Raw genomic sequence first — 24,936 nt, 5'->3', positions numbered from 1 at the left:
GACTAAAACTAACTGTTAAAGAACGTAACGTAACCTACTTGCACGAAATGATACATACTGGCAGTTAATAAACGTTTGTTTTTTATAGGTAACATGTCTTTCAATAATATTCTATTGTATCGATTTTAATATGAACTTAATGCATAGATTATACACTTAATATACTTGACTTAATGTCTTATGAAATTATAATGGTTGAATGTAAATAAAACAATAAAATTATCTTACATACCATTTTAATTAATATTACTAACCCGCATGCTAATAAATATAATTTATTGTATTGCCCATGAGTAAAAAATAAGACTTGAAAAGTACGTGTTTAATTCACATAGGGTAGTAACTAGTAAGGAAGTAGTCTATCTCATTCACTCGCAGTCTTAATCCTATAGAATTATATTTAGTTTAATTTTATTTAGTATTTTAGTTAGCTTTTCGAGTGCTAATTCCGTTACTTCCAGGTCCAAGAACGTTACAGAATTTTGATATTAAAGAAAATACTAATTACTGCGGTCGTAAAAATCTTAATTTTGTTGTAAAAATGCTCTTTCCAAATATGTTGTTTTTGACAATTTTCTAGACACACGTTTTAAGAATGTAACTTGAATTATTATCTTATTCAGCAGTTAAATAGCTAAACTAGACCACGTCCGCGAGTACTTACGCCGATGTCCTTACCTCTGTCGTTAATGAAATAAGTGTTGCTGAACTGATTTATTTATTACTGATTCGTGCTTAGGCATGAAAGCTGAATTGCATTTCATGATTAGATTAAATACAGTGTGTACAGTTTGTACTGTCTTTAGTTATATCATCCATCCAACAAAATCCAACAAAAAATGTCTTAAATTTGTATTCTATCTAAATAATTTTCATCCTATTACTATTTAGATAGAATGCAAATTTAAGACACTTTTTGTTGGATGTTTCTATCCATTATGAAATTTGCATTACACACTAGACATTGATATAATTAAAAACAGTACAAACTGTACACACTGTATTAAAATTTAATCTAATTATGAGATGCAATTCAGCTTTCGCGCCAAAATGGATGTGCCAATCTGACAACAAAACGAAACAAAAAATAGTTTGGAACCTTGAACGAATCACCCATTCCCGACACTTTTTTGACTGAATGTATACTAAAAGTTAATGGGAAATACAACCATTTCCAAAATACTAAACGGTGGAGAATTATGTACGTCATGGTCTCAATCGATATAATTAATGTAAACGACAAAAATGGAAAAACTACAACTTTCAAATTACGGGCTGATCGGATTTTTTATCTGTTTAAGCAACCAAAACCACCATCATATGGTTAAACCATGGGTTATACCATCTCTATATTCAATTTCGGAAACTAAGCATATTTATTCCGATGAGAATAAAAAGATAGGAGCAGATTTCAAAATGTTTCATTCTTAATGTAATTTAAAATAACGAGAACATCTGGATACCAAAAAAAATCACACTTTTAATAATGATTATAATATTATCTTTCCTCATCTCATACTCTCATCTCACTCATCTCATACTACACACGACGATATCTCGAGTCATACTTCGAATCAAAGGTACCATTAAATTTTAAAACAACAAACATTTTTTTTATTCATTTATTAATAAACTAACTTTACAAATTTAATAATAGCAGAACAATAATATTCCTTATTTTTCTTTTTCATTCATAATAATATGATAATAATTCACCATGACTCATCGTACTTTACGAATATAATTATATGATTTAAAAAATAATCTAGAAACGACAGTGAAAGCAACTTACAGAGAAAAAAATAATGCACAATAAAAAAGAATTCATATTCATAATTGCCAGCAACGAAAAATAATGATTACGGGCATTCTTTTGTCCTAAGTTGTGTACGCGCCGCCCCCTAAACACATTCTAGAAAAAAATTTATGAATAACAAAGTATTTATTTATTGTTTCAATTCTTTTTTTTTTTAATTCACTATTTCTGCATTCTATTTACATACTTCTTTTATATTATGTTTACATACCAAAACTATAAACGCCATATTCTCTTGTCGTTTTCATTTTTTTATTATTATTATTATTTTATTTGTCCCCTATTCGCTATATTTATAATCGTTTAAAAACTATTTGTATTTCTCGTCTCTCCATATTTCTATCGTAAACGTATTTATATATATATATATAAATTTTATCGGGCATAAATTACTATAGTTAGGTTGAAAGAAAACAAAAACAATTACAAAACTGATAACTTTACACCCAATATACACAGCTAGTTGAGAGTTCCTAGTTACAATTATATGGTACAAATTTAACTCTTCACTATATATATTACAGTATTAAGGCTTTTTGCATTACTATAATAGTCCATCCGTGCGGGACACGATCACTAGCCCATTATATACAACACTACGTACATAGACAATCGAAGAAAAAAAAAAACCATTTACATCAAAAGCGTAACACATTATATTAATATCCTCCCGTCTATACATAAAAATTTACAAGAGAATTTATACAGGACGAACTGATATTTTTTTAAATAATTTAAATGAAAAAAAAAATATATATATATAATGTATATTTATATTTGTATTTGAAAAACAAATGTCAATGAACCCACCGCCTGTCCCGCCTCACACCTCACGCATCCACGGCACACAAGTTACATAGGGCACAATATATCAGGCAATAATTCATTTACTAACATTAAAAATATTCTCATTACACTTTCTATACGCTACGTAAATACATACTAACGTTTAAGACTATCACTGTATCACCTAACTTTCAATGTACTAGTATAAATAGTCGAGGAGTTGCCTCTGTGTATGCACAGCCACGATTGATAGCTCTAAAACCGAATTGATACATTATCAACTAGGCCTTTGAACACATTTTAAAATCATCAAATGATTTTTTTTTTCTTGTTACGCACATAGGCATCTCCCCGCTATCCTATAGAAGTAGGGTATTCGAAAATATATTATTTAAAAGGGTGTAAATTATTCAAATGATTGCGATTTAAGTTAATGATCCTTGTAAAAGCTGTCCAAAAAAGTGCTATACAAAAAGCATGTAATCTTCACATCCATTATTATTGCTTTAGAGTTCTCCCTATGCGACTAGGAACAACAAACAAAAAATGTCCGCTTATAAACTTGCAAACTCATAGTATTTTATCAAAAAACTGATTGAAGGCCACGTGTCCAATCCGAAAAGAAAAAAATAATAATGTCAAAAACATGTCAATAATAGAAGATTGCATTCAACACACTAATGTTAATAATTATTAATAAAAATTGTGATTTCGATAGTAAATACTAGCTTCTAACTAAAATTGGTTTCAGAAATTCGATCATTTATTTACAGTGCACAGACAAAAAAAAACGTATTTAAGTTAATTTATAAAAAGTCACTGGATCAATGTTTTGATTCGTTAGAAAAAGGAAAGAAAAAAAAATACGAGGGCTTACATAAATCGAAGAAAAACAAAAATGTTAGTTTTACTGGAAGCCCGAACGGATAAGCTGTTGAAACATTCAGTCGCGATTATTATCATTTCACTAAGAAATTTTCCAAGTTTCACACACTCTAAAAATTACATTTATTGGTCGTGAATTATCCTTATTTAACGCTAATCATAACAGCTGTCAAGTTTGGGCGGGAAGACGCCATGTTTTTTTTCTTTAACCCAATGTGTTTTTTTTTTAACAAACTCCATCATTTTTAATATTTGTTTATTGATATTTGGGTAGTTCATAAAATCATAAACATCGTATTCCCGTCGAAACCGCAAAATTTATTTAACTACACTGCGCTTATGCAACGTTGAGAACGTCACGAATTAATTACGTGCAAAAACGTATGAAAATATCTTTAATTTTTTTTTTTATTACTGCGATTTATTTTATTTTATATAAATCTCCGGTAGTTTTAACAATGTGCCTATCATATCGAGTGCCTTCTCTTTGTACAATGATATAAAACTAATCACTAGTAATCTAAGGCTTCCCGCTGAGAATGTAGCACGATCGACTTCCCAAGATTAGCGGTCACTTAATTGGGAAAACAAGTTTTTTTTTAATTTTTTTTTTTAAATGTGATATGACATCCTCTTGACCGGAGCCACGGCAAGTCAACCGATAGTTCACTCAGCGGTAAATTCAGACGCATTCATTTAAAATTAACTTACATTTAATAAAGTAAAACTCGTCAAGTGCTTTTATAGTGAATGGTAACATGATTTGTTCACTAAATAAAAAATATATTTCATAAAAATTATTCACATTCACGTCAGCATTTCGTATTCAAAACCATTGTGACTCGAATCAATTAAAATCGATTAAAATAATGTTTCCGTTATTGTTTTACAATGGACTTTTTTACAACGTACGAATCATATAGCATTTTCATTCGAGTTAAATTTTTAATAAGTCCGTCAGCAATTATGCAGACACGCCAAAGAGTTTTTACTCTAAAGATCTTCAGCATAACAACTAATATCTCTCTTGTATCTTATTCCAGTTGGTTCAAACGAGAGAATTTAAATCTGAGATTCTCCATGACGGTCGGCAAAATACAATTTTTTTTATTGGTGCTCAAATTTGAATATTTCGATTACAAAAGCAGCGATTTGAATTTCTATTTAAACTTTAAAAATGTCGCAAATTCGTATAAACACTTCTATGATTCGTCGGCTGGTAGTAAAGTGGGACATTACAATTCTGGTGAATAGGTATCGAAGCTTGAAAGGCAAACGTGACTAAGCGACAATAACTGCTTTGTACATAAATGATAGGCAATGACCATATTCGATGCGTAAATAAAAATATATCTCTAGGTCTATTAAAATAATTTCAATCCTACAGCTAGATTCGTTAAAATAGATTTTTTTTCAGGTATTTCAACTTTAAATTAGTCTACTGTAAAGTTCACGCATTGTCGCTTAGTCACGTTTGCCTTTCAAGCGTCGATATATACCTGTGTGATCTGCGTGTATAGTGTACTGTTAGCGGACGGTCCAGCGTCAGTCCAGCGTCAGTCCAGCAGCGGACACAGCATCAGGCGCGGCGGGGAGGGCCCGGGCTCCGCGCCCGACCGCCGTCACTTGCCGTCCCGGGACAGGCGCCGCCGCCGCACCGCGCCCGCCAGGCCTTCGCCCGCTGAACAACAAGTTGGTGTTCGAGTTTAGAAGATGACTCCATTGGCACGTTCGGCTTGGGATATTACATTCAAAGCTTAAGTTTCATAGAAATAATAGCTACTCTGTATTGTCTATGGTACACCGCAACATACTTGCTATATTTTTATATTTTCCAGAATTTCTGTAAATTAAACGGTTGTCTGGAAGAGATCGCTTTTAGCGATAAGACCGCCTATTGTACAAATGTATCTGCTTTTTGACTGTTCTTTGAATGTAAATTGTGTTTTGGTGTGCAATAAAGTGTATTCTCGCTCTCTCTCTCTCTGCCCTGCACACTTTGTAGCAGAAAGAGTCAACCCGATGGTATCAACTAATGTGAGTTTACAGTGGAATAATAATGGCAATTAAACTTACCGGCACTTCTGGTTTTTCTTCTGACGGGAGCGGGTACAGGGGGGGCTGGAGCCGGCGCCGCGGCGGGCGGGGCGGCGGGGGCGGACGCGGGCAGCGCGGCGGGCGCGGGGGCGGGGGCGGGGGCGGCCGGCGCGGTCATGCCCTGCCTCACAGAGCGCCGCGTGCTGATACCCTCGGCAGCTTTCGCTCCCCCGCGCCCCGCGCTCCTCACCCCCTTCGTCGGTTTCCCTCGCACTTTACAAATTAGAGGCTCGTCGCTGTCGCTGTCCGAATCCTTCTTGGTTTTGAGGGGCGCTCCCGTCGGATTGACCGGTTTCAAATCAGTTCGGCGCGGTTTCTTTTTCGGTCGAGCGGCGGGCGAGAGGCCCTCCTCGCAACTGAGGGTGGAGGCACCGGAACTTTCCGACTCGCGACGCTTCCGCTTGACGACGGGCGCGACGGGGGCCGGAGGGCGGGGTGCGGGGGCGGCGTTGCGCGGACTGATCTTGTCGTCGGCGACGGCGCGCAGACAGTTCCTCGGCTGCAGGGCGGGGGAGTCAGCTCGATCCGCCTTGGCTCTGACGGGCGAGAGGCGCGGCTCGGCGGGGCTGTTGAGCTTGCTGCTGGCGCGGGTGCGGACGCTGGTTCTCGCCACGCGCTCGAGTGCCGACGGAGATGGCGACTCGGGCCTCTTCCCGACATAGTCCGGAGTCGGAATCTCTATCAACAACTGCTCTAGCAAACTCTTATCGGGAAAGTCAGCTTTCAATGGTAGCCTTTCGATTTTCGTCTCCCGTTTCTCATCGCCCCCGGGCCTCGTCTCGCGACTTTCAGTTCCAGGTTTCTCTTCCTTGACGTTAGATTCTGGATCACCTTTTTCTTGATTCGAATACGTATAAAGGGGCGGCGACATTCTACTGGGCAGCGGATCGAAGTCTGGCTCCTTCTTGGTGCCGCCCGGGTCGTCGGGGACAGAGGAGGGAGTGTTGGTGTCCCCGCCGCCGTCGAGTTCGGGTTTCGAGTGCGGTTCGTCGGAGGCGGAGGGTTCGTCTCTTTCCCTCAAGATGGGCGTCGGTTCCCGTTCTTTGGTGTGTTCATGTTGCAGCGGCCGGTCGCCGTTAACTCGCCCGGCGTGCATCTTGGCGAGCTCGGCCTCGATGTCCCCCGGGTCGTAGAGCGGCACGAGCAGGTCGTCCGCTGCGGGCGCGGGCTCGATGACGCCGATGATCCTCTGCACGGAGGCGGGGCTGGTGGAGCGCGGCATGTCGAGGTGTTCCTTGCGCTGGGGTCCGGGCGGGGACTGGCTGGCCTGGTTGGGGGACTTCTCCGAGAGCGCGTCCATGGACTCGATCCCCGAATCCTCTCCCTGGGCCTGCGAGGAAGGCGAGCGCGCGGACAGTTTGTCGGCAGCCCGCTCGGCGACGAGCTTGCAGTAGGACTTGTCTTTGGGCCGCTCCCTGCGCCGTGGAGAGGAGCCGCCGGGAGAGGAGCCGGCGCTGACGGTGCCCGTGTTGGTGGAGCCCGGCGGATCTGAAACACGTTCATTGTACATTGTCGTCGTTCTCTTTCGTAAGTCTACTAAAATAATTTTAAGAATTTCCGTGTGAAATGTTCAATAGATAAAAAAAAATTATTATTAACTTCCTGCGAAACATTTTAAGAATAAGGTAAATGGCGATACGGTTTCCTACGCACATAAGAGTCATGCGATCCGGGGAGTCGGAGGGACGGTGTTAGGGCTCCGTGCCGCCGAGCTCACAACACCAGAGGCATAGCTTCCCTCGGGACCTACTCGCGCGCAGTGCAACGAAATGGAGGGCACCCGTCCGGATCGTTTTACTTTACATTATAAACGCCTTTGATTGTGCTGAAGAATTTCAAAGATTTCAATTCAAATTACAACATGCAAAACGCAAATCATGCATACAAAATTTAGAAAAAGCATAGTGTTTTTTTTGTTCAATAAACATTTCATAGTTAGATTCTTTAACACGTTGATTAGTTTTTGGTCTCACACAGAAATCTAAATAATAAGACAATAGAAGTGGCAGAGTTGTCTAATATTCTCACATTAGGCGTTTGTAGTGTTTATATTTCTTTTGATGCGTAGAGAGAAGATACATGTGACTGGGAGGTGTATGGAAATGGTAGTGCAAGGTAGAGGGGAAGAGGTCGACCGAAGAAGACATGGGCGGAGTGTGAATGATGATATGAGAGAGGAGTGAGTGTTGAGATGACAGTTATAGAAGAAAATGGAATAGAAAAATTTGCTATGCTGACTTCACCTGGTGGGATAAGGTAGTGAAAAAGAAGTGTTTATATTTCTTTTATAGACATGTCAGCATGATAGCGGTTCATTTTATACATTTAAGTTTTAGTTTCATCCACGTACAGACACAAAGTATTATTTTTATATTCTAATGATTATTTACTAACTCTACAAGTAATATCAATTTCATAAAAGTTTTTTTTTTGTCATTTGAACATACTTATATGGGACTGGGATTACACTCTCAAATGTTATTTTCTATATGTGAATTTGTTATTTGGCTCTGACAACTTTTGTTTTTGTGAATTGAATACAAGATTACAAAATAAATCTTGAAGTAATAAAATACCAAGCACACTTTATTGGTCTTTTAATTTGTGTCATTTATCTGTTTAATGATTTAAATGAGCAGGCAATTCATATTACTACTAACTGTAGATACTATACTGTAAATTACTGTTAATACTATCCCTAACTGTACTAGATAGAGCCCATAAAACAGAAATGAAGATTTTGGTACTAACATAAATGAAAAAATTATTGATGGGTTGATGTGGTTTCTCAACAACAAATCACTCAACAGATCTTTAAGCTTAGAGCTTCACTCACCTCACAAACATGACAATGAAATGGTAACATCAATGATAGTGATATTGTATCACCCAAACACAAAATAGAAGCAATTGATGTTTTTTTGGATTTTTTTAGGGACATGTTTTTCTGGCCAAAACTAGGACTCTCTGTACTATAGAGACTGATATACATAATATTTATCTTTGTTGAAATATATACATATTTTTACAATAAAAACAAAGACAAGGAGCAAACAGACCTGATCATCACATAAATAATAAATAAATCTCAGTTCAACAATCAGAGACGCTAACTACTGCACCAGGTCAAACAACTTCGATTTGTGGGGTTCTGTCTATATTTGTCTTTATCTGTATAAACAGACATGCCCCACAATAACAATAATCTTAAATTTGTTGTTCAGATATAATGCAACATATTATGTTTATCCATATTATGGAGGGTGTCACCTTGATCTAAAAACTAATCTATATAAAAGATAAATTTTATGAAAATCTCAAACAATATTTAAATTATTTGATAAATATAATGATATAGCCAAAGAAATGAATGATACTCACTAAAATTCTAGAAAGGGGTGACAAAAACTCATTGCTAGGATGAGCAAGCAACCATCTACTTCCAATTCATTTAAAAACAATTCTTTGTTTTAGTGTTTGCCTTAGTGTAAAATAATTCTTATATGTTTCATGAATTCATGAATTAAAATGGCTCATTTGAATTTCGATATCATCAAACATGACTTGGTAATGAGAATTTACTTAGTTTTTTGTGTATGGTCTACAAATCTGTGGGTATTGTTTACGTGTAATTGTGAGTTCAAATCGTCGACAAACGTCCGAATAGTGTGAACCTTAGATAGCACTTCTATGGTCTTATTATTAATCTCTATGCAATACAGACCTATGTAACCATGCACATTTGTACTCAGGCATGCCATACTTTTCAAATATATAACATTTTTCATTTTTCTGACTTTTTGTTTTGTTTATTACGCCAAAATATTTCTTAAATCATAATCGATACAACATAAAATGCAAGTCAGGCAGCTATTGAGAGTTTTTTTTGTCATTAAGATTAGTCAATTATAGCCGAAATTTTACCTGAAGTTTTGTTCCTAAAACAATTAAGTAATTAAGTTATAGAACGATACGAATATACAGAAAATAAATTAGAGGATCAATCAAAACTATGTTATTGCATATTATTTAAGCATTGAAGTAAGGTAACACAAGCATACATACCTGATAAGGAACTATGACTGGTTTTCCTCTTCTTCTCAGAAGTAAGGAGTCCATTAGGAGAGGTAATTGCACTTTCGGTTAGTGTCCTTTTTAACTTATTGTCACTTTCAGGAGTCCTGTTCTCACCCTCGATTAGCGTCCATTCCACTTTACACTTGTCACTAGCACCTTTCTCACATTCTGCGTCCGATTGCACCGTCTTCCCGTCACTGGACCTATCACATTTGACACCATCCTTCCCGCTAGGTAACTTCTTTTTTACTTCATGATTGTTAGGAGTCTCTCTGTAACCCTCATTCTGTGCATACTTCCCTTCTTTCTCTAATAAGTTGTTCCGCCAATCTTTGTCTTTTTCTGTTTTATCCTCGCTGAGTATTTTGAATTTCTTTTTAACTTTCAAGTCCATCATCTGGACCTTGTTGTTGAGTTTGTAGTCGTGGGACTTGGTGACTATGTGAGCGTTCTTCGATATAGTCTTCATTCGGTAGACAACGTTATTGTCTCCCGTTATTTCGGTTTTGACCGCGTCGCCGTCGTAGTGGTTGTTAAGCTTAATGCCTTTCGCGTTTAAATACTCATCAGTCTTGTTTTCGGCACCATCGCCAGACTTCGAAGCGATGCACTCGTCCGACTCCCGCCTGTGCGGTTTTTCGTCTTCTAGCGCTTTCTTGATTTTAACTTTCTTTGTGTGCAAATCGCCCGGACTGAATTTCTTTTTCTCCTTTTTGGAGTTCTTTATGACAGCAGAATTTCTTCCCTTTAGGCTTATATGCAATGGCGGCACTCTGAGCTCACCGTCGGACTTCTCGCCCTTCTGTTGATTGACGAAGCTGACGTCCGCCTTGTAGACCGGTTGGACAACAGGCTCGTTCTTGTCGAGCTTCGTCTTCGTAAGCCTGAGCTTGATGGACTCCTTCTCTCCGGGCGGTGACTTGGGCGCGTCGCTGGTGGGGGTGGCGGGCTTCGTGAGCGCGGGCCTGGGTAAGGCAACTTTGGTGGACTTAACGTCGCGGATTATTTTATCCTTCAAGATGGCGGGTTTCTCTTTCGCCCCTGTGACGCGAGGCTTCCCGCCCTTTTGAGCGACTAGTTTCTCATCACGATCCTTTTTCGTCAACTTATTTTTTCTCGCTTCATCATCCTTCTTCCCGTCATCTTCGGGTATCGACTTCGCGATACCAAATATTTCCGGGATCGTATCTGTAGAGTTTTCTTTGATTTTACACTGCACGACAGTGATCTCGTCGACTTTTTTCTCGGGCTCAGACGGAGGTGGAGGTGGCGGCGCTGGAGGGGGCGAGTCGTCGTCTCGCATGAGCGTTTTGATCAGGTACTGCTTGTTTTGTTCTTCGATCTCCTGCGCGGTGGCCTGCGAGCCGACCGTCGCGGTGCTCACCGACGTCGTCCTCATCGGCAACCGCATCGGCGGCGGCATCGACGTGTGACCAGGCGACATTTGATTCGTTGGATGCTGATTTTGACTCATCTGCCCGTGACTCGAATTCGCTTGACTCGACACCGTCCGCACTAGTTCAGAGTTACACGACACGGGCGACGCGTACGAGGTCGGCGGTGATTTGAAAGGGGGGTGATGATTTGTTTGGTATTTGGACGTTTGCGGCACAGGAGGGGGTGGCATAAAAGTCGTTTCACTGTCGAAAGATTCTGATTTAGAAGGCACTTCACTTGCGGAGGACGTAGGGGGTTCTGAGTAGGGTCCGTTGACCTGGGGTGGAAACTGCCCAGTGATCTCGTGAAGCAGCGAGTCGGGCGTAGGAGCAGCACCGCCGTCGTACAGTAGGTCGAGCTTGCCGGCCGCGTCCAAGTCCGAGATCGCCGATAATGCGGGATCATCCAAGTTCAGATCGGCACCCAACGTCGGCAGCAACTGATCCAGATCCGTGTCGGGTAGCTCTGGTAGCTGCAGTCCTGAGAGCGAGTCTCGGTACGGTTCACCCCACTCCGACCCGCTCGTCGTGGAGCCGGCCGCGCTACGAGAATTTGCTCTTTGCAGCGCGATATACTGCTGTTGATACCTCTGGAATTCCTGAAAAAATAATTTTGAAAAGGTTAATAAACTACATTTCAACTCGTAGTGTGTATTAGCAGACAGATATTATTTAAACGAACCTGAAAACTGGACTGAGTCTTTTGATCCATAGATGTGGTGGGCGGAGGCAGTAGAGCCTGCAGGTCTTCGGGAGTGACCCTCGAGGACTGTGGCGGCGGGGTCGGGGGCGGGGCGGCACGAGGCGGCGGGGGTCGTGGCGTCGCTTGCCGGCCGCCATACGGGGGCGGAGGACCAAACGACTCGGTCGAGTATGTGCCCGGCTGAAATCGAGTCCGGGACACGACCGTTGCATTCGGCGCTGGCACTGTACGATACGTCACAGTGGGAGGTGGCGGCGGAAGACTGGGCCTTGCCGGGGCAAAGGCTCGCCGGATGTAAGGTGTGGGCCTAGGGGCCGGACGTGGTGTCGGGGACGGGGCCGGGGACGGCGAAGAAGGCGCCGGGGAGGGCGGCATGCGGAGCGGTGCCGGGGTGCGGGGCCCGCGGTACTCAAAAGGCGCACGACCGACAGCTAGTTCCACCTGGAAATCATACGACCACGATTAGCAAGATTATACTGCATCGATGATTCAATATCGACGCTTGAAAGACAAACGTGACTAAGCGACTATGCGTAAACTTTACAGTAGACTAATTTACAGTTGAAATACCTGAAATAAATTCTATTTTAACAAATCTAGCTGTAGGGTTGAAATTATTTTAATAGACCTAGAATATTTTTTTTGGGCATCGAATATGGTTATTGCCTATTGCCATTTATGTACAACGCTGTTATTGTCGCTTAGTCACGTTTGCCTTTCAAGCGTCGATATATACCTCAATCTCTAAAAACCAAGCTTCGTACTCACCTGTCCGTCTTCAAGCCGATCTAGTTTAGCGGGGTGCTGCGGAGGTTTGGGTCTAGGTTGAGGGGTGGGCGCGTCGTTCTGCAATAAGTTTACGAGAAGAGGCGAAGACATCGCGACAGTGGGGGGCGTAGGCGTGGAGGGAGGCGCCGGAGGGGGCGGCGCGGGGTAGGGCGGGGGCGGCCCTGTGAACGATGATGTCGACGGCCTCGCGAACATGGCATCAGAAGACGGCCTTATGCTACTTGATGAACCACCTAAACCTGAAAAATTATTACAGAGTATTTCACTAATCTTCTATATATATAAAAATGAATTGCTGTTCGTTAGTCTCGCTAAAACTCGAGAACGGCTGGACCGATTTGGCTAATTTTGGTCTTGAATTATTTGTGGAAGTCCAGAGAAGGTTTAAAAGGGGAAAATGTTCGGAAACAAATAAAAATAACAATTTTGTTTTGCCTTTGATGTGTATCCTGTCAAACGGATTCCTTTTATTTGTTTTAAGTTTATTTTATACAAAAGTTTAGGTCTTTTATTTATCGATTGAGGCACTACGAAGTCTGCCGGGTCAGCTAGTTTATAATATAAACAGATATTACACAAAAATTGTTATAAAAAAAATTTCTACAATTTCCACCCAACTCGCAAACTTTCATTGTCAAAGCCGTCAACAAAACAGATTAAATAAATACTAACCTAAAGTATTCTCTTTCCGGTGTATCACTCTCGCTTGAGTCATACTGCCGAAGGGGAATTCACATCTGTCTGTAGTCGGCGTGGGAATGTTCTGCGGTATCTTCCCATCCATTGGACAGACAGTGTTGGGGGATTTGAAGTTGTCCCTGTTCTGAGTGGAAGATGAAGGAGTGGCGTCAGCCGAGGTGGACGCTCCGTCGGCCCCCTCCATCAGCCGGCCTATCCCCTCTAAGCCAGCTAACAACTCCACGTTCGATTGCGATCTTGATGAGCTCGCGTCTGCGAAAGATATCTTACTTAATATCTAGTAAAACTTATTTTCCCTATTTTTAATTGAATTTCTTATTACATTACAATAAATGGACAGTTCCTTGGAAATGGACGTAATTAAATTCCGCCCACTTTTCGTATGTATTCTTTTATTATTATTAATAGGTAACATTACATTTAAATATGTACAATTAAGGCTTTAAAAAAAACGTTGCATTCTAGTTTGAAGAGACTGAGACTTCATATCTCAAACTTGGCGGCGACATTCACGTTCTGACATCTATGGGCTCCGTTAACCACTTGGGTACTTGATGGACAGTGAGCTCTTGTTTTTTTTTTTTTCTACCTAAGCTGATAGCCTTGAGAGGCTATTTCAGCGTAACCTTAACTAGTAGGTGAGCTCACGGGGCTCAAACCGGAGTGATGCTAACACTGACCCTAGCAAGAGCAGTGCTTCGCAAAATCTACCACCGGATCGGAAACGCGACCCACTGAGAAGATCCGGCGAGAAACTCAATGGGCCGTGTCTATGGGTTAATTCGCTCGTCGAGCCCTTCGTCGCAAGCGACGGGTTCGACGAGGACGGTGACCGGTGCTTGAGGTACCTAAAAGCACCGTTAACAGATCGGGAAGATCCGTAATGACGTGTTAAATGAGCTCATTCACTGGTGTTAAATGAGCATATTCATTTTTATTGGTGGTAGGACCTCTTGTGAGTCCGCACGGGAAGGTACCACCATTCTGCCTATTTCTGCCGTGAAGCAGAAGCTGCGTTTCGGTTTGAAGGATGGGGCAGCCGTTGTAACTATACTTGAGACTTTAGAACTGATATCTCAAGTTGGGTGGCGCATTTACATTGTGGGTGTCTATGGGCTCCAGTAACCACTTAACACCAGGTGGGCTGTGAGCTCGTCCACCAATCTAAGCAATAAAAAAAAACTCGTGTGTGCAATAAAAAAACCACACTCACCATCACCGTCGGCGCTTATGGTCAGCTCGGCCCCGTGCTGCAGCCGCAACGAGACGGCAGCGTCGCCGTCAAGTTGCACGGAGAGGATTCCGAGCGCCCTCAGCTGGGGGGCTCCTCCCATCGCCAGCGCCCGGAGCCGAGCCGCGGCCGCTCGTGGCACCGACAGTGTGACGCGAACCGAGTTCCATGGCTCCACCTGCAGGATAAATAAACACTTTATAAAAATTTGTAAATAACCTATACTAGTTACATCAAGGGGGCTGGTGGTCCTGGCGCCAACGACCGCCGGTCCAGCGTCCCGAGGGGTGGGTGATGAGAGAGATGTGCTCCACACTAAACGCTTCACTTTCCCCCCTTTGCCTTTTCATGAGTTCTGTCTCATGCGAGGTTTGGACGTTGGTTGTTGAGCGACAGGAGGTTTTAGTCAGTTCGACTCTGACATGCCCCGCCCTCCATCCCCAGTGGAGGGCGGAGGTCTGGCGATTTCCTTTGATACTTATGTCAATCGAAGAGGATGTACAAATTATCATTCCCGATCATGCGGACAGAATGGAAAGCAGTCGAAGTCGCCCAAAACAAGTCATTTCGGATCCTCCCGATCCACTAACGGTGCTTTTAGGAAGCTCAAGCACCGGCCATAGTTCTCGTCGAACCCGTCGCTTGCGACGAAGGGCTCGACGAGTAAATTAACCCACAGAAACAGCCCACTAAGTTTCTCGTAGGATCTTTTCAGTGGGTCGCGTTTCCGATCCGTGGTAGATTCTGCGAACGGTCTTGCTAGGATTCGTATAAGCAACGTCGTCAGGTTTGAGCCCAGTGAGCTCACCTACTAGTTAAGGTTACGCTGAAATAGCCTCTCAAGGCTATCAGTTTAGGTAGAAAAAAAAATACAAATAATAATATGGTGGAGATCAGAAGCGGAATTTATTTCGAAAAAGTACACGTGTATTACATAGACAATAACTTTTAATTTAACACTACCTACTCAATGAAATAATTTAATAGATTGTACTATCATCGAATAGGTAAAATTGTTTCAGCTCTATCGATTGGAACCAGTTTGAAAATTGACTTGCAAATTTTGACCACACCACCGTCTTACGAACAGGTAAAGCTAAAAAGAAACTTACAATAAAAGCGTCATCACGAAATAATTAAGTAAGCTAAAAACTTTTTGCAAAATAAGTGTGTGTATGCGTTTTGTAAGTCCAAACTCGTTTTTAAGTATTCGTCGTGAATCAATTCGCTGTTCGCAAATTATACTAGGTTTTCAGATTTATTACTTCGTGTACTTAAGTTTAAAGAGGCAATTGATATAACTATAGTCCTTTCTGCTATCTCAGACGTAAATTTAAGAAACTGAAGAAATAATGTAAATATAATTAATAAATTAAAAAAAAAACGAATATTCCACTGACAATAAAATGAATAAAAACAGACGGCTTCCGAGATGAAGACAAAACATTGTTTAATGAAAAAATAACCAAGTTCATTTATAAATTATCACGTTGTATTCGTGTTCCTATTATCGGTCTACACGGGTGCGGAAAACCACCACCGCATTCAGGAAAGGCAATATAGCACCAGTGTCCCCAAAACCGGTAACCAATACCGCTTATCCTTAAAAACCTGCTTGTTTACGGGGCCTTCTAGTTCTAAGCTCTGATGATTGAAGATTCAAAGTTCGAAAACGTATTTGCATTAATTTACTTTTTAGCTTATCAACACAATAAATTCATATGACACGTTTAATATGTTGCGTTTATTGTAAACAAGTAATAAACCTACATAATTTAGTGAAAACGCATTCGACTTATGAGCACGTGACACTTCGAGGGCCAATAAGCCCTCGTGTGACGTCACGCCGATGGAATTATAGCAGAGTGCACGTAGCGACCACAAATTTTCGTGCGTCCCATGCCTATGTTGGACGCCCAGTGTGCTCGTGTCGTGCGACCACACACCCAATTCTGGAGCAGTTATCATTTTTGATAAACAAATATGTATCAACCAACGAGGTGGACCGAAGACTGGTCAAAGTGGCTGGTAGGGGCTGGATGAGAAAAGCAAGAGACCGAAAAGAATGGGAATGCATTTGAATAGACCTAAACCCAACATTGGACGGACACGAGTTGAAGAAGAATAAGGAGATGTATGTATGACGCGGTCACCAACGACTTCCAGGTAGGGAGTGGATGCGAAAGGCAATAGACCGAAAAGAATGGGGTGCATTTGAAGAGACCTAAGCTCAGCATTGGACGGACACGAGATGAAGAAGAATAAGAAGATGTAGGTACGACCCGGTCACCAACGACTTCCGCGACGATAAATGCGTGTTACAAAATCTAGTCGACAATAGTATATATTTTTTTCGTAGCCACTGGTGGTTGGTCGTGTCGGAATACGCAGGGGCCGGTACCATTTGTCCCTGCATATGTCTGCCATGAACCATGCTCTCGGTTTGAACGCAAAAGGCCTTTGAATATCGGTAAGCAGCAGCTTGGCTTTGCCCCTGGTTTTGATGATGCCCAGTCAGCGCAAGGCCGCCTTCGAAGGCGAAAAATTAGTAATTTAGACTTTATGATTAAATCCTCAGATACTGCTATAAAAAACGAGGGACAGAGCTGTAATTGTGGCTTATTAAGGTTTGGCAACAATCTGTGCCTCAGAGCCCAATAGATCGTCGAGAAAGCAGGAGAGCCCAAAAAGCAGAATAATTCAAAAACATTGTACATGCAGCAAAGATTCAACAGCAGGTGCTCCGACGCAGTGAAGGGACTTAGAAAAATAGCTAAGACATTGAGTTCGTACCCGTAAGGTTTTACACGGTTTACCTGGTATCAATTATACCTGCTATTATATATTAAAATAAAACCAAACTAAACCTGATAACAGGTATATTTAATAACTAGTATATTAGATACCTGTTATCGGTACCTCACGACATGCCTTATAGCGTTCAGGACGTTATCTGACCGAAATTCATCCTGTCCATATAACCAAATCAACTACGGTTTGTTTGGTATAATTCTATAACAGCACCTATCTCGCACAATAGGGAATTTCTCACCAAAAATTGTGATATGATTAAATATTATATAGACTTAAACCTTTAACGTCAAAAAAAAACGTCATTTGGTAGTATTTCACCTCGTGATTTATGCACACGTATGTCTAGCATCACACAACAGTGGTTTCACAAGTGACGAAGTTAACAATGTGACAAGCACAAATGAGCTCTTTCGAAGGGGGTACTTAACGCAAATATCCTTTTATCGATACCTTTCTTTTTATGATTGAAAGATTACAGGTGGCCCAAAGGCCTTTCCAGTTTCACCAGGACAGAAGGGCGAGCATAGGCTCAGCCAGGAGGGGTGGGATTCGCCAACAACTGCCCCAGCGCCTCCGAAGGAGACCTAACAACTCAAGAGCAATTGCTTCGCGAATTAATCTACTACCGGATCGGAATCGCGACCCGCTGAGAAGATCTGGCAAGAAACTCAGCGGGCTGATGCATGAGTTAGGTGTATTCGATACCCTGGGCCACAGAGAGAGAGAGAGAGAAGTATTTGGAACTCATCCTGGAAAACTCCATGGCTTTCCGTCGTTCGCATAAAGTCAGTCCAGGATTGTGCCGCATTCAACCTCAGAAGTCTTTACCCCCATGATCTGCTAGCGGAGTAAGATGTCTTTTCGTAATCAAGAGATACTTTACAAAACTTGCTTACGTATCATCAACTTTGGTGCTAGTGTTATGTTCGCTTAGACAAACTGCTTGCGTAGACTACCTCCAATTACTTAATCTCACTTTCTTAGATTAGCCGTCGAAGCACCATGGTTTATGACGAATGATGACCTTGATCCCGAACCCATCCGGGTATATAAAGACGAGTGTCGGAGTGGTTCTTAACGACATGAATTCGACGCGATAAGCCTCTCATCGTAGCCAGCGGATGACGGTTCAGAGCCGGCTAATACGACAGGCAAACTCATCGAAGCTTTAGACAGGACTTATTGTATAACGTATCCATCTGATCCACTCTCTTCCAATAGAATGCTTGTTGTCACAATATACGTCAAACTCGACAATTATCTTGCCGCGACAATAACTTAGTCTAGCATCAACCAGAAGAATTTCTCTCCGGTTTCCGCGGAGGCACTTAGTCAATAGATAGCGATCCACCCTTACGTCCTAAGGAATTTGGAAAGGCCTCTAGATCACGAGCATGGCCCTATCCCAAAAACATACATTGCCTTTGGGTGGAAATAGTAGTAAATTGAAGGTATTTCACCATTTTTGCGTAGACGATCAGTCTCAATGCAGCTCATGGTCAACAAAAGGTATATTCAAACATCAAGGTCTTTTATAAACAACTGTCAGTCAGAAACCGCAAGATCCCTTCACGGTATAGATGGGCACAGAACCCAATGTCAGGTACATTAAACCATTTTTCTTCTTCTATTTAAATAGACAAGTTATATCTTCATAGCAGAAACTGTTTGAGCAACAATTAGTATCTTGTCTAGGATGCACCAACTATGCCATCATCGCATCGTCATAAAATTAATTCATAATATCTATACTAATATAATAAAGCTGAAGAGTTTGTTTGTTGAACGCGCTAATCCCCGGAACTACTGGTCCGATTTGAAAAATTGTTTCAGTGTTACATAGCCCATTTATTGAGGAAGGCTATAGGCTATATAACAGCACGGTAAGACCAATACATGTGTAGCACCAATAAAGAATGTTTCAAAATAGGGGTTTAAATAGCTCCTCAACATTCTATAATACAAAAAAAAAAATTCACTTTCTATGTAAATGAAGTGGGGGGTAAAATTTAGCGTTATGCCAAAGTAGCTATTCCACGCGGACCGAGTCGCGGGCAAAGGCTAGTAAAATATATAATATGTTTTTATTTCTTAGATGGGTGGATGAGCTCACAGCCCACCTGGTGTTAAGTGGTTACTGGAGCCCATAGACCTCCACAACGTAAATGCGCCACCCACCTTGAGATATAAGTTCTAAGGTCTCAAATATAGTTACAACGGCTGTCCCGCCCTTCAAACCGAAACGCATTACTGCTTCACGATAGAAATAGGCAAGGCGGTAGTAACCACCAATAAACTCACAAGAGGTCCTACCACCAGTAAACTCACAAGAGGTCCTACCACCAGTAAGTACCACCAGTAATATAAAAAAATGTCGCCGTTATACCTTGTTAACTTTGAGGTGCTGTGGGTGCGGGTCGGCGAGCAGCGTGCGCAGGTCGCGCAGGAGACGGCGTAGGCGCGTCGGGAAGCGAGGGTCGCGCAGGTCGCCCTCGCAAGTCACCACCACGCCGCACCAGCCGCCGCCCGCCGATCCTGGCCCGTCGCTGTCCGCTGCCATACTACCAACAAAGCACACCGCATTCACAGCACACAATGAACCACAGTAAATCTTATAGGGTACACAATACAATATCATCTTATAGGTGCAAAGGGTACACAATACAATATCGTCTTATAGGTGCAAAGGGTACACAATACAATATCGTCTTCTCGCATTAAAACTGTATTATTAAAACCGCCTATTGTACAAATGTATCTGCTTTTTGACTGTTTTTTTAATGTATTGTGTTTTGGTGTGCAATAAAGTGTATTCTCTCTCTCTGTAAAACTGTATAATCTCAAAACTAAATAATTTTACAGGAGTGGTTTAAAGGTTGAACATGTTATATTTTTAATATTAATCATATCCATTCCAACATTTATTTTTTATTTTTTACCAGTTACATTATCTGTCTTTTAAAGTAAGATAAAATTATTTATTAATTTTGTTAGTCAAAACATATATAAGTACTTAAAAAAACTAAAACTAAACTATGCTCTTTTGACAGTATTTATGAGAAAAATACTGGTGATACCAAATGTTTACACCATATTAACTCAATTTCGAATATTTTTAGAAATTGTACACTTTTAATGCGAAAAGGCGATATGGGGTGTATTGAAAAACATTCTCAAATATTGAAATAGAAATAACATTAATGAAACATAATAAAAAAAAAATTTATCGTTATTACCTCACATATTCACCTATTGGTTGCCTTAACAATAAATTACATATTAAAATTCTTTAATACACATTAATTTTGTTTTAATCTATCTAGTTGATTATTCCCATCTTCAACTTCGAGAATGCTTTTTACAGGCTGTATTTTATCTGTGATTATTAATTTAAACTACTTTTAGATGAACATTTTTAAATGTACAATATTCATCTACATTTGGATTTTGCATCTCTAGTAGTAACATGTGACAACAAAATCTGTTGCATTATAAATATCAGGTGTTTTCAATTATAAATAAATAAATAAAAATTAAATTTAACCATGTTTATAATGATATGTATGTAACATATCATTTGTTTAGAGAAACTAAAACTTGCACTTGTCATAACACTTTTACAGAAAATTCACATTTCATGTTCTCCGGTGATTTCAGAAATGCTCTTAGTTTCAACAGTAACTTAATACTTTGAAGATCAGCATTGGAGTTCCATAGTATCAATGCGGTCTCACAATATGTTGCACCGTATTTAATATTTTTATCTCATCAAGTTTAAGAAAATCACCAGAAGCTAGCTCTGAATAAATATCTAATTAATGAGCTAATTATGTTCGTTTACTGACATTTACAATTAATATTTCAAATTAACTATTTCAACTCTGAGAAAATTATCCTAAATTGAAAACTTTCATAATGTTTTCTAAATATTAAGAACGTAATTGTAGTACGTTAAAAATTATCTTGCATGTTTATTAAAATTGATAGCTTCTCATTTACAAACTAATCCATTTTTTTTCATGAAAGGAAACATAATTTGGTAATCAGAAGAGTGATCCATCATGAGTCATGTTGTAATTTTTCCCTGTATCACAGCAAAAAAAGTTATGGCTGATTTAAAAAACTCTGCTGTACTGCAGATTTTCATTCCATAATACGTACGTATTCTTTTATTAATATTTATTCTCTGTAAGAAATATTGTCTTCTTATTTATAATAATATGATTATTATTATCATAAATTCAACATTAGCAGATAAAGTTTTTATAAGTTCAAAACTCATAACTAATGGGTCAGCTCAATTCTAATTAGTATTGTGAAATTATCTTAATACGAATGAATAATTAAAATATCTAATAAGTTATGCAGTTCTACACATATACAACTAAATTTACTATTCACTCTACACAGTTGAAAACTTAAATATAGATTAAATCAAAATATATTAAGTACAACAGGTGAATGCTACAAGTGATCTCTTCCAGACAACTGAGGCGGGCACTCAGTTTACCCTTTTTTAATTTTAATGCTCTCATGTTTTTATATCTAGTTTATTTATAATCACATATTCATCGAAAAGAACTTTCATTCAGCTTGAATTAATTTTTTAAAATTATAAAGATTAAGTTATTTATTTTCGGTAAAAACACAATAGAGATGAGGTATAGGTATATCTATTAAGTATGTAGTCCAAAGGGACTTTAGGACCCAATAGAATCAAAATTTACAATGTTTATTAAAATTGAGAAAATAAATTTGTATCAATTTATTAAACAATGTTTATTTATATTGATCATTACATTTTATAATGACCTATCAGAAATTTAAATCTCATGTTAATCAAACTTCAAGGAATCCCATTAATAACCTTAATGACCTGTTAATTAATTTAAATGCAAAATATGTACCTTCCGACCATAGCACTGAATATTTTTTGTTAAGAACACTTGTTTATTCATTTATATATAGAATTCTACACTTTTTCTGGATACATGACTTCTTCAAACTAGGCTTGTAGAGAGTACTTAACGGTAGGCTGCAGTTTAGCTCTGCCCCTGGCATTGGTGATGTCCATGGACTACGGTAACCACACACTATCAGGTGCTCATCTGATAACTAGCAATAAAAAAAACCATTTGTCATTGTAAATCCTCATAATTAACGAACTTTTTATAAATTTCCACACAGATAGTATTACTAGATATGAAACTAAGTTCATATTTAATTTCCTAAATCTCCTGGACAATTACTAAAAATAATGTATGTATCTTTTGTGGAAACTCGGATACTTTATCGCCCTTTTTTTAATTCTACAAAATAGATTATAAATGATAGATGATGATAACTGTACCTAAATCCAATTTTAAATGCTTGTGATTGAGAAATAAGAGATGTAGCTTTGAAACTGAAATAAATAGGTGTACACACCACAAAAATCAAAATAAACATTTATAAAATTCAAAATCCATACAATAATTATGAACATTAAATTGTAGCCAAAATTTATCATGACCATTCTATTCTATAACAGCAAGATAATGTTCTTAATCAAAGACAGTCATTGTCAGTTTTATTTATTAATACGATTAAAAATTCAATTTGTTTAATTTGGTTATTATATATAATTTGCTGAATTTTGTTATCAGAAAAATAAAAAATTAAGACCTTTAGGAACATACAGAATTCAAAAATGAAACAAGAATAATCCAACAAACTTAAATGTTTCTTAAAGTGCACCCTTTTTATTCAAAAACAATGCAAAGTGTTAAGGTTATTGTATTTTTTGGTAATAAGAAGAAAACTACATATTTTTTGTATTTGTTTTCGACCTATAATTACTGTAATTTTGCAATGATCATTTTATTTAATTAACAAAATAAAAACAGAATATTTATAATTTTTTTTTTTAAATCCAATTGTGTAATGTTTTTGAAAACAGTTTTTATGGAAACTTATAAGATATTTTCCATAGACAATGTATTTTTTGGCAAACTTTATGATAAGCCCTGTTGCTGTTTATCACTGGTTGGAGAATATTTTTTTTTGTTAAGTTTGTGATAAAAGTGTGACACACAAAGTTTTAGATTCTCATAAATTCAATTTTAATTACGATGATATTGTTATTAATTAAAAACATTACGATTAAACTGAAATTCTTGGAAAGTCACGTTATTTGTATCAATCGTGTAATGTTAACATGTGCGAATGACAAATTAGCAACATTTGCGGGTTGCGATTAGGGTGGAATACACCGCGGCGAACGAAACGGCCAAGTGTAGGATTTTACTACAAAAACACACAGCTAGTTATACAATATTTATGGGTCAAACTGTACACGGAATACATTTTTCAGGCGTTCGTGGCACAGCACGGCCGCGACGGCCGGCCGTCGTCCTGTCACCCACCAATGTGTCCATTTTGTAACCAACTTGAACCTCGCGATACTCCGCAGAATGTAAATAAACCGTGTAATAACATGCTACTCACCTCTCATACGATGTCACATTCCGATCAATTACACACTAGTATCGTTAATCCCTCTTGATTAGAACCATCCTTGGATATCAAACGCAACATCACAGTCCGGCACGGACGCAAAGCAATCTCGGTCCTATGACCACTGTCCACTCTGAAAACATATGACACACCACTATTGTCCCGGTCCGACTTCACCCGGGATCGTGTTCTCCTTCCAATTCCTATTTTTCACTAGCGACTTGCGACTTAAACACAACGATTTCTTCATGAATCGAATCCACTGATTTATGTTCCAGTGACGCAAAGCTCATATATCGTCAAGAGCAGCCATTTTGAAATGTACGGGGAGTGCAGTCACAGCATGGAACATTTGTAAATTATGATCTCCTTCGTGTTTCCGAAGGCTTTAAACGTAGGGCGATTGGTGAAAATATTTGTGCACTGTCTGATTCAACACATAAGGTCACTCCATTTTCTTGTTGTAACTATTCAAAACAACCTAAGCGACATCCGATAATTCCAGCTTACCCCATTTGCAATGACACACATAAAATGCGAAAAAAACACACAAAACACTTAAAATCGTACTTAAAACTTATCGTACCGAATTAAAATAAGTTAAAGCATCATTTCAGTACACCAGTTCATTAGAAAAATCCCTTAAAAGATTAGTATATAATTTACAAATAGTTAATTCGGTACGAACAATAACAACGGCCGCCATTTGCAATTTTCAACTTGACATGCGCACTGCCTCGCAGTAGACAAACACACTGCTTGACATATTTTTGAATCGACGTACAAAAATGTTCACCGAATTACACATTTTTTTATGAATGTCATGTAAATATTCGAGACTAAAAGACTGGACTATTGAAGTCATAAAGATATTTAACATAAACATATATTTGTTCCTAATTATTAAATGGTTTTAATTGAAGGCGAGAATTTTTCATCTGTTGCTTTGTACGTCGTTACAAACATACATAGAGAAACTTTCATGCTCGACTGAAGGTTACTTTTGATTGGCAGACAATCCATTCTCCATGTTTTGTAAAGCCGTACTCCGCTTTCATTGGCTGCCGCCACGAAATTTGGCGACACGACTCACTTCCTGTTCTGTGAA

General features: G+C 39.4%; 1 protein-coding gene across 2 annotated transcripts; it reads right to left on the bottom strand.

The window, feature by feature from the left end:
• Positions 1-1,752: 1,752 nt before the first annotated feature.
• Ncoa6 (Nuclear receptor coactivator 6) lies at positions 1,753-24,563 on the bottom strand. Of its 2 annotated transcripts, none has more exons than XM_089736003.1 (9): positions 23,820-24,563; positions 19,720-19,894; positions 14,502-14,697; positions 13,262-13,540; positions 12,569-12,828; positions 11,780-12,241; positions 9,650-11,696; positions 5,564-7,072; positions 1,753-5,222 (listed from the first exon to the last, which is right to left on the bottom strand). In XM_089736003.1, the coding sequence occupies exons 2-9, from the start codon at positions 19,891-19,893 to the stop codon at positions 5,194-5,196; spliced, it is 4,956 nt and encodes a 1,651-aa protein (XP_089592129.1). In that variant the 5' UTR covers position 19,894; positions 23,820-24,563; the 3' UTR covers positions 1,753-5,193. The 2 variants fall into 2 exon arrangements, with proteins under 2 accessions (XP_089592129.1, XP_089592128.1); XM_089736002.1 differs by having other exon boundaries at positions 1,753-5,168.
• Positions 24,564-24,936: the final 373 nt, after the last annotated feature.

Source organism: Bombyx mandarina, chromosome 20 (genome assembly GCF_030267445.1).
Source record: "Bombyx mandarina strain Sakado chromosome 20, ASM3026744v2".
Taxonomy (NCBI): domain Eukaryota; kingdom Metazoa; phylum Arthropoda; class Insecta; order Lepidoptera; family Bombycidae; genus Bombyx; species Bombyx mandarina.
This window is presented reverse-complemented; position numbering and strand designations above follow the sequence as displayed.

Bases quoted from the DNA above. Each gene is read 5' to 3' on its own strand.
- Ncoa6 (XM_089736002.1), bottom strand. From the start codon at position 19,893: ATGGCAGCGGACAGCGACGGGCCAGGATCGGCGGGCGGCGGCTGGTGC. The intron at 12,242-12,568 runs GTGAGTACGAAG...TATGATTTCCAG, and splicing joins ATCGGCTTGAAGACGGACAG to GTGGAACTAGCTGTCGGTCG. The intron at 7,073-9,649 runs GTATGTATGCTT...AACGTGTTTCAG, and splicing joins CAGTCATAGTTCCTTATCAG to ATCCGCCGGGCTCCACCAAC.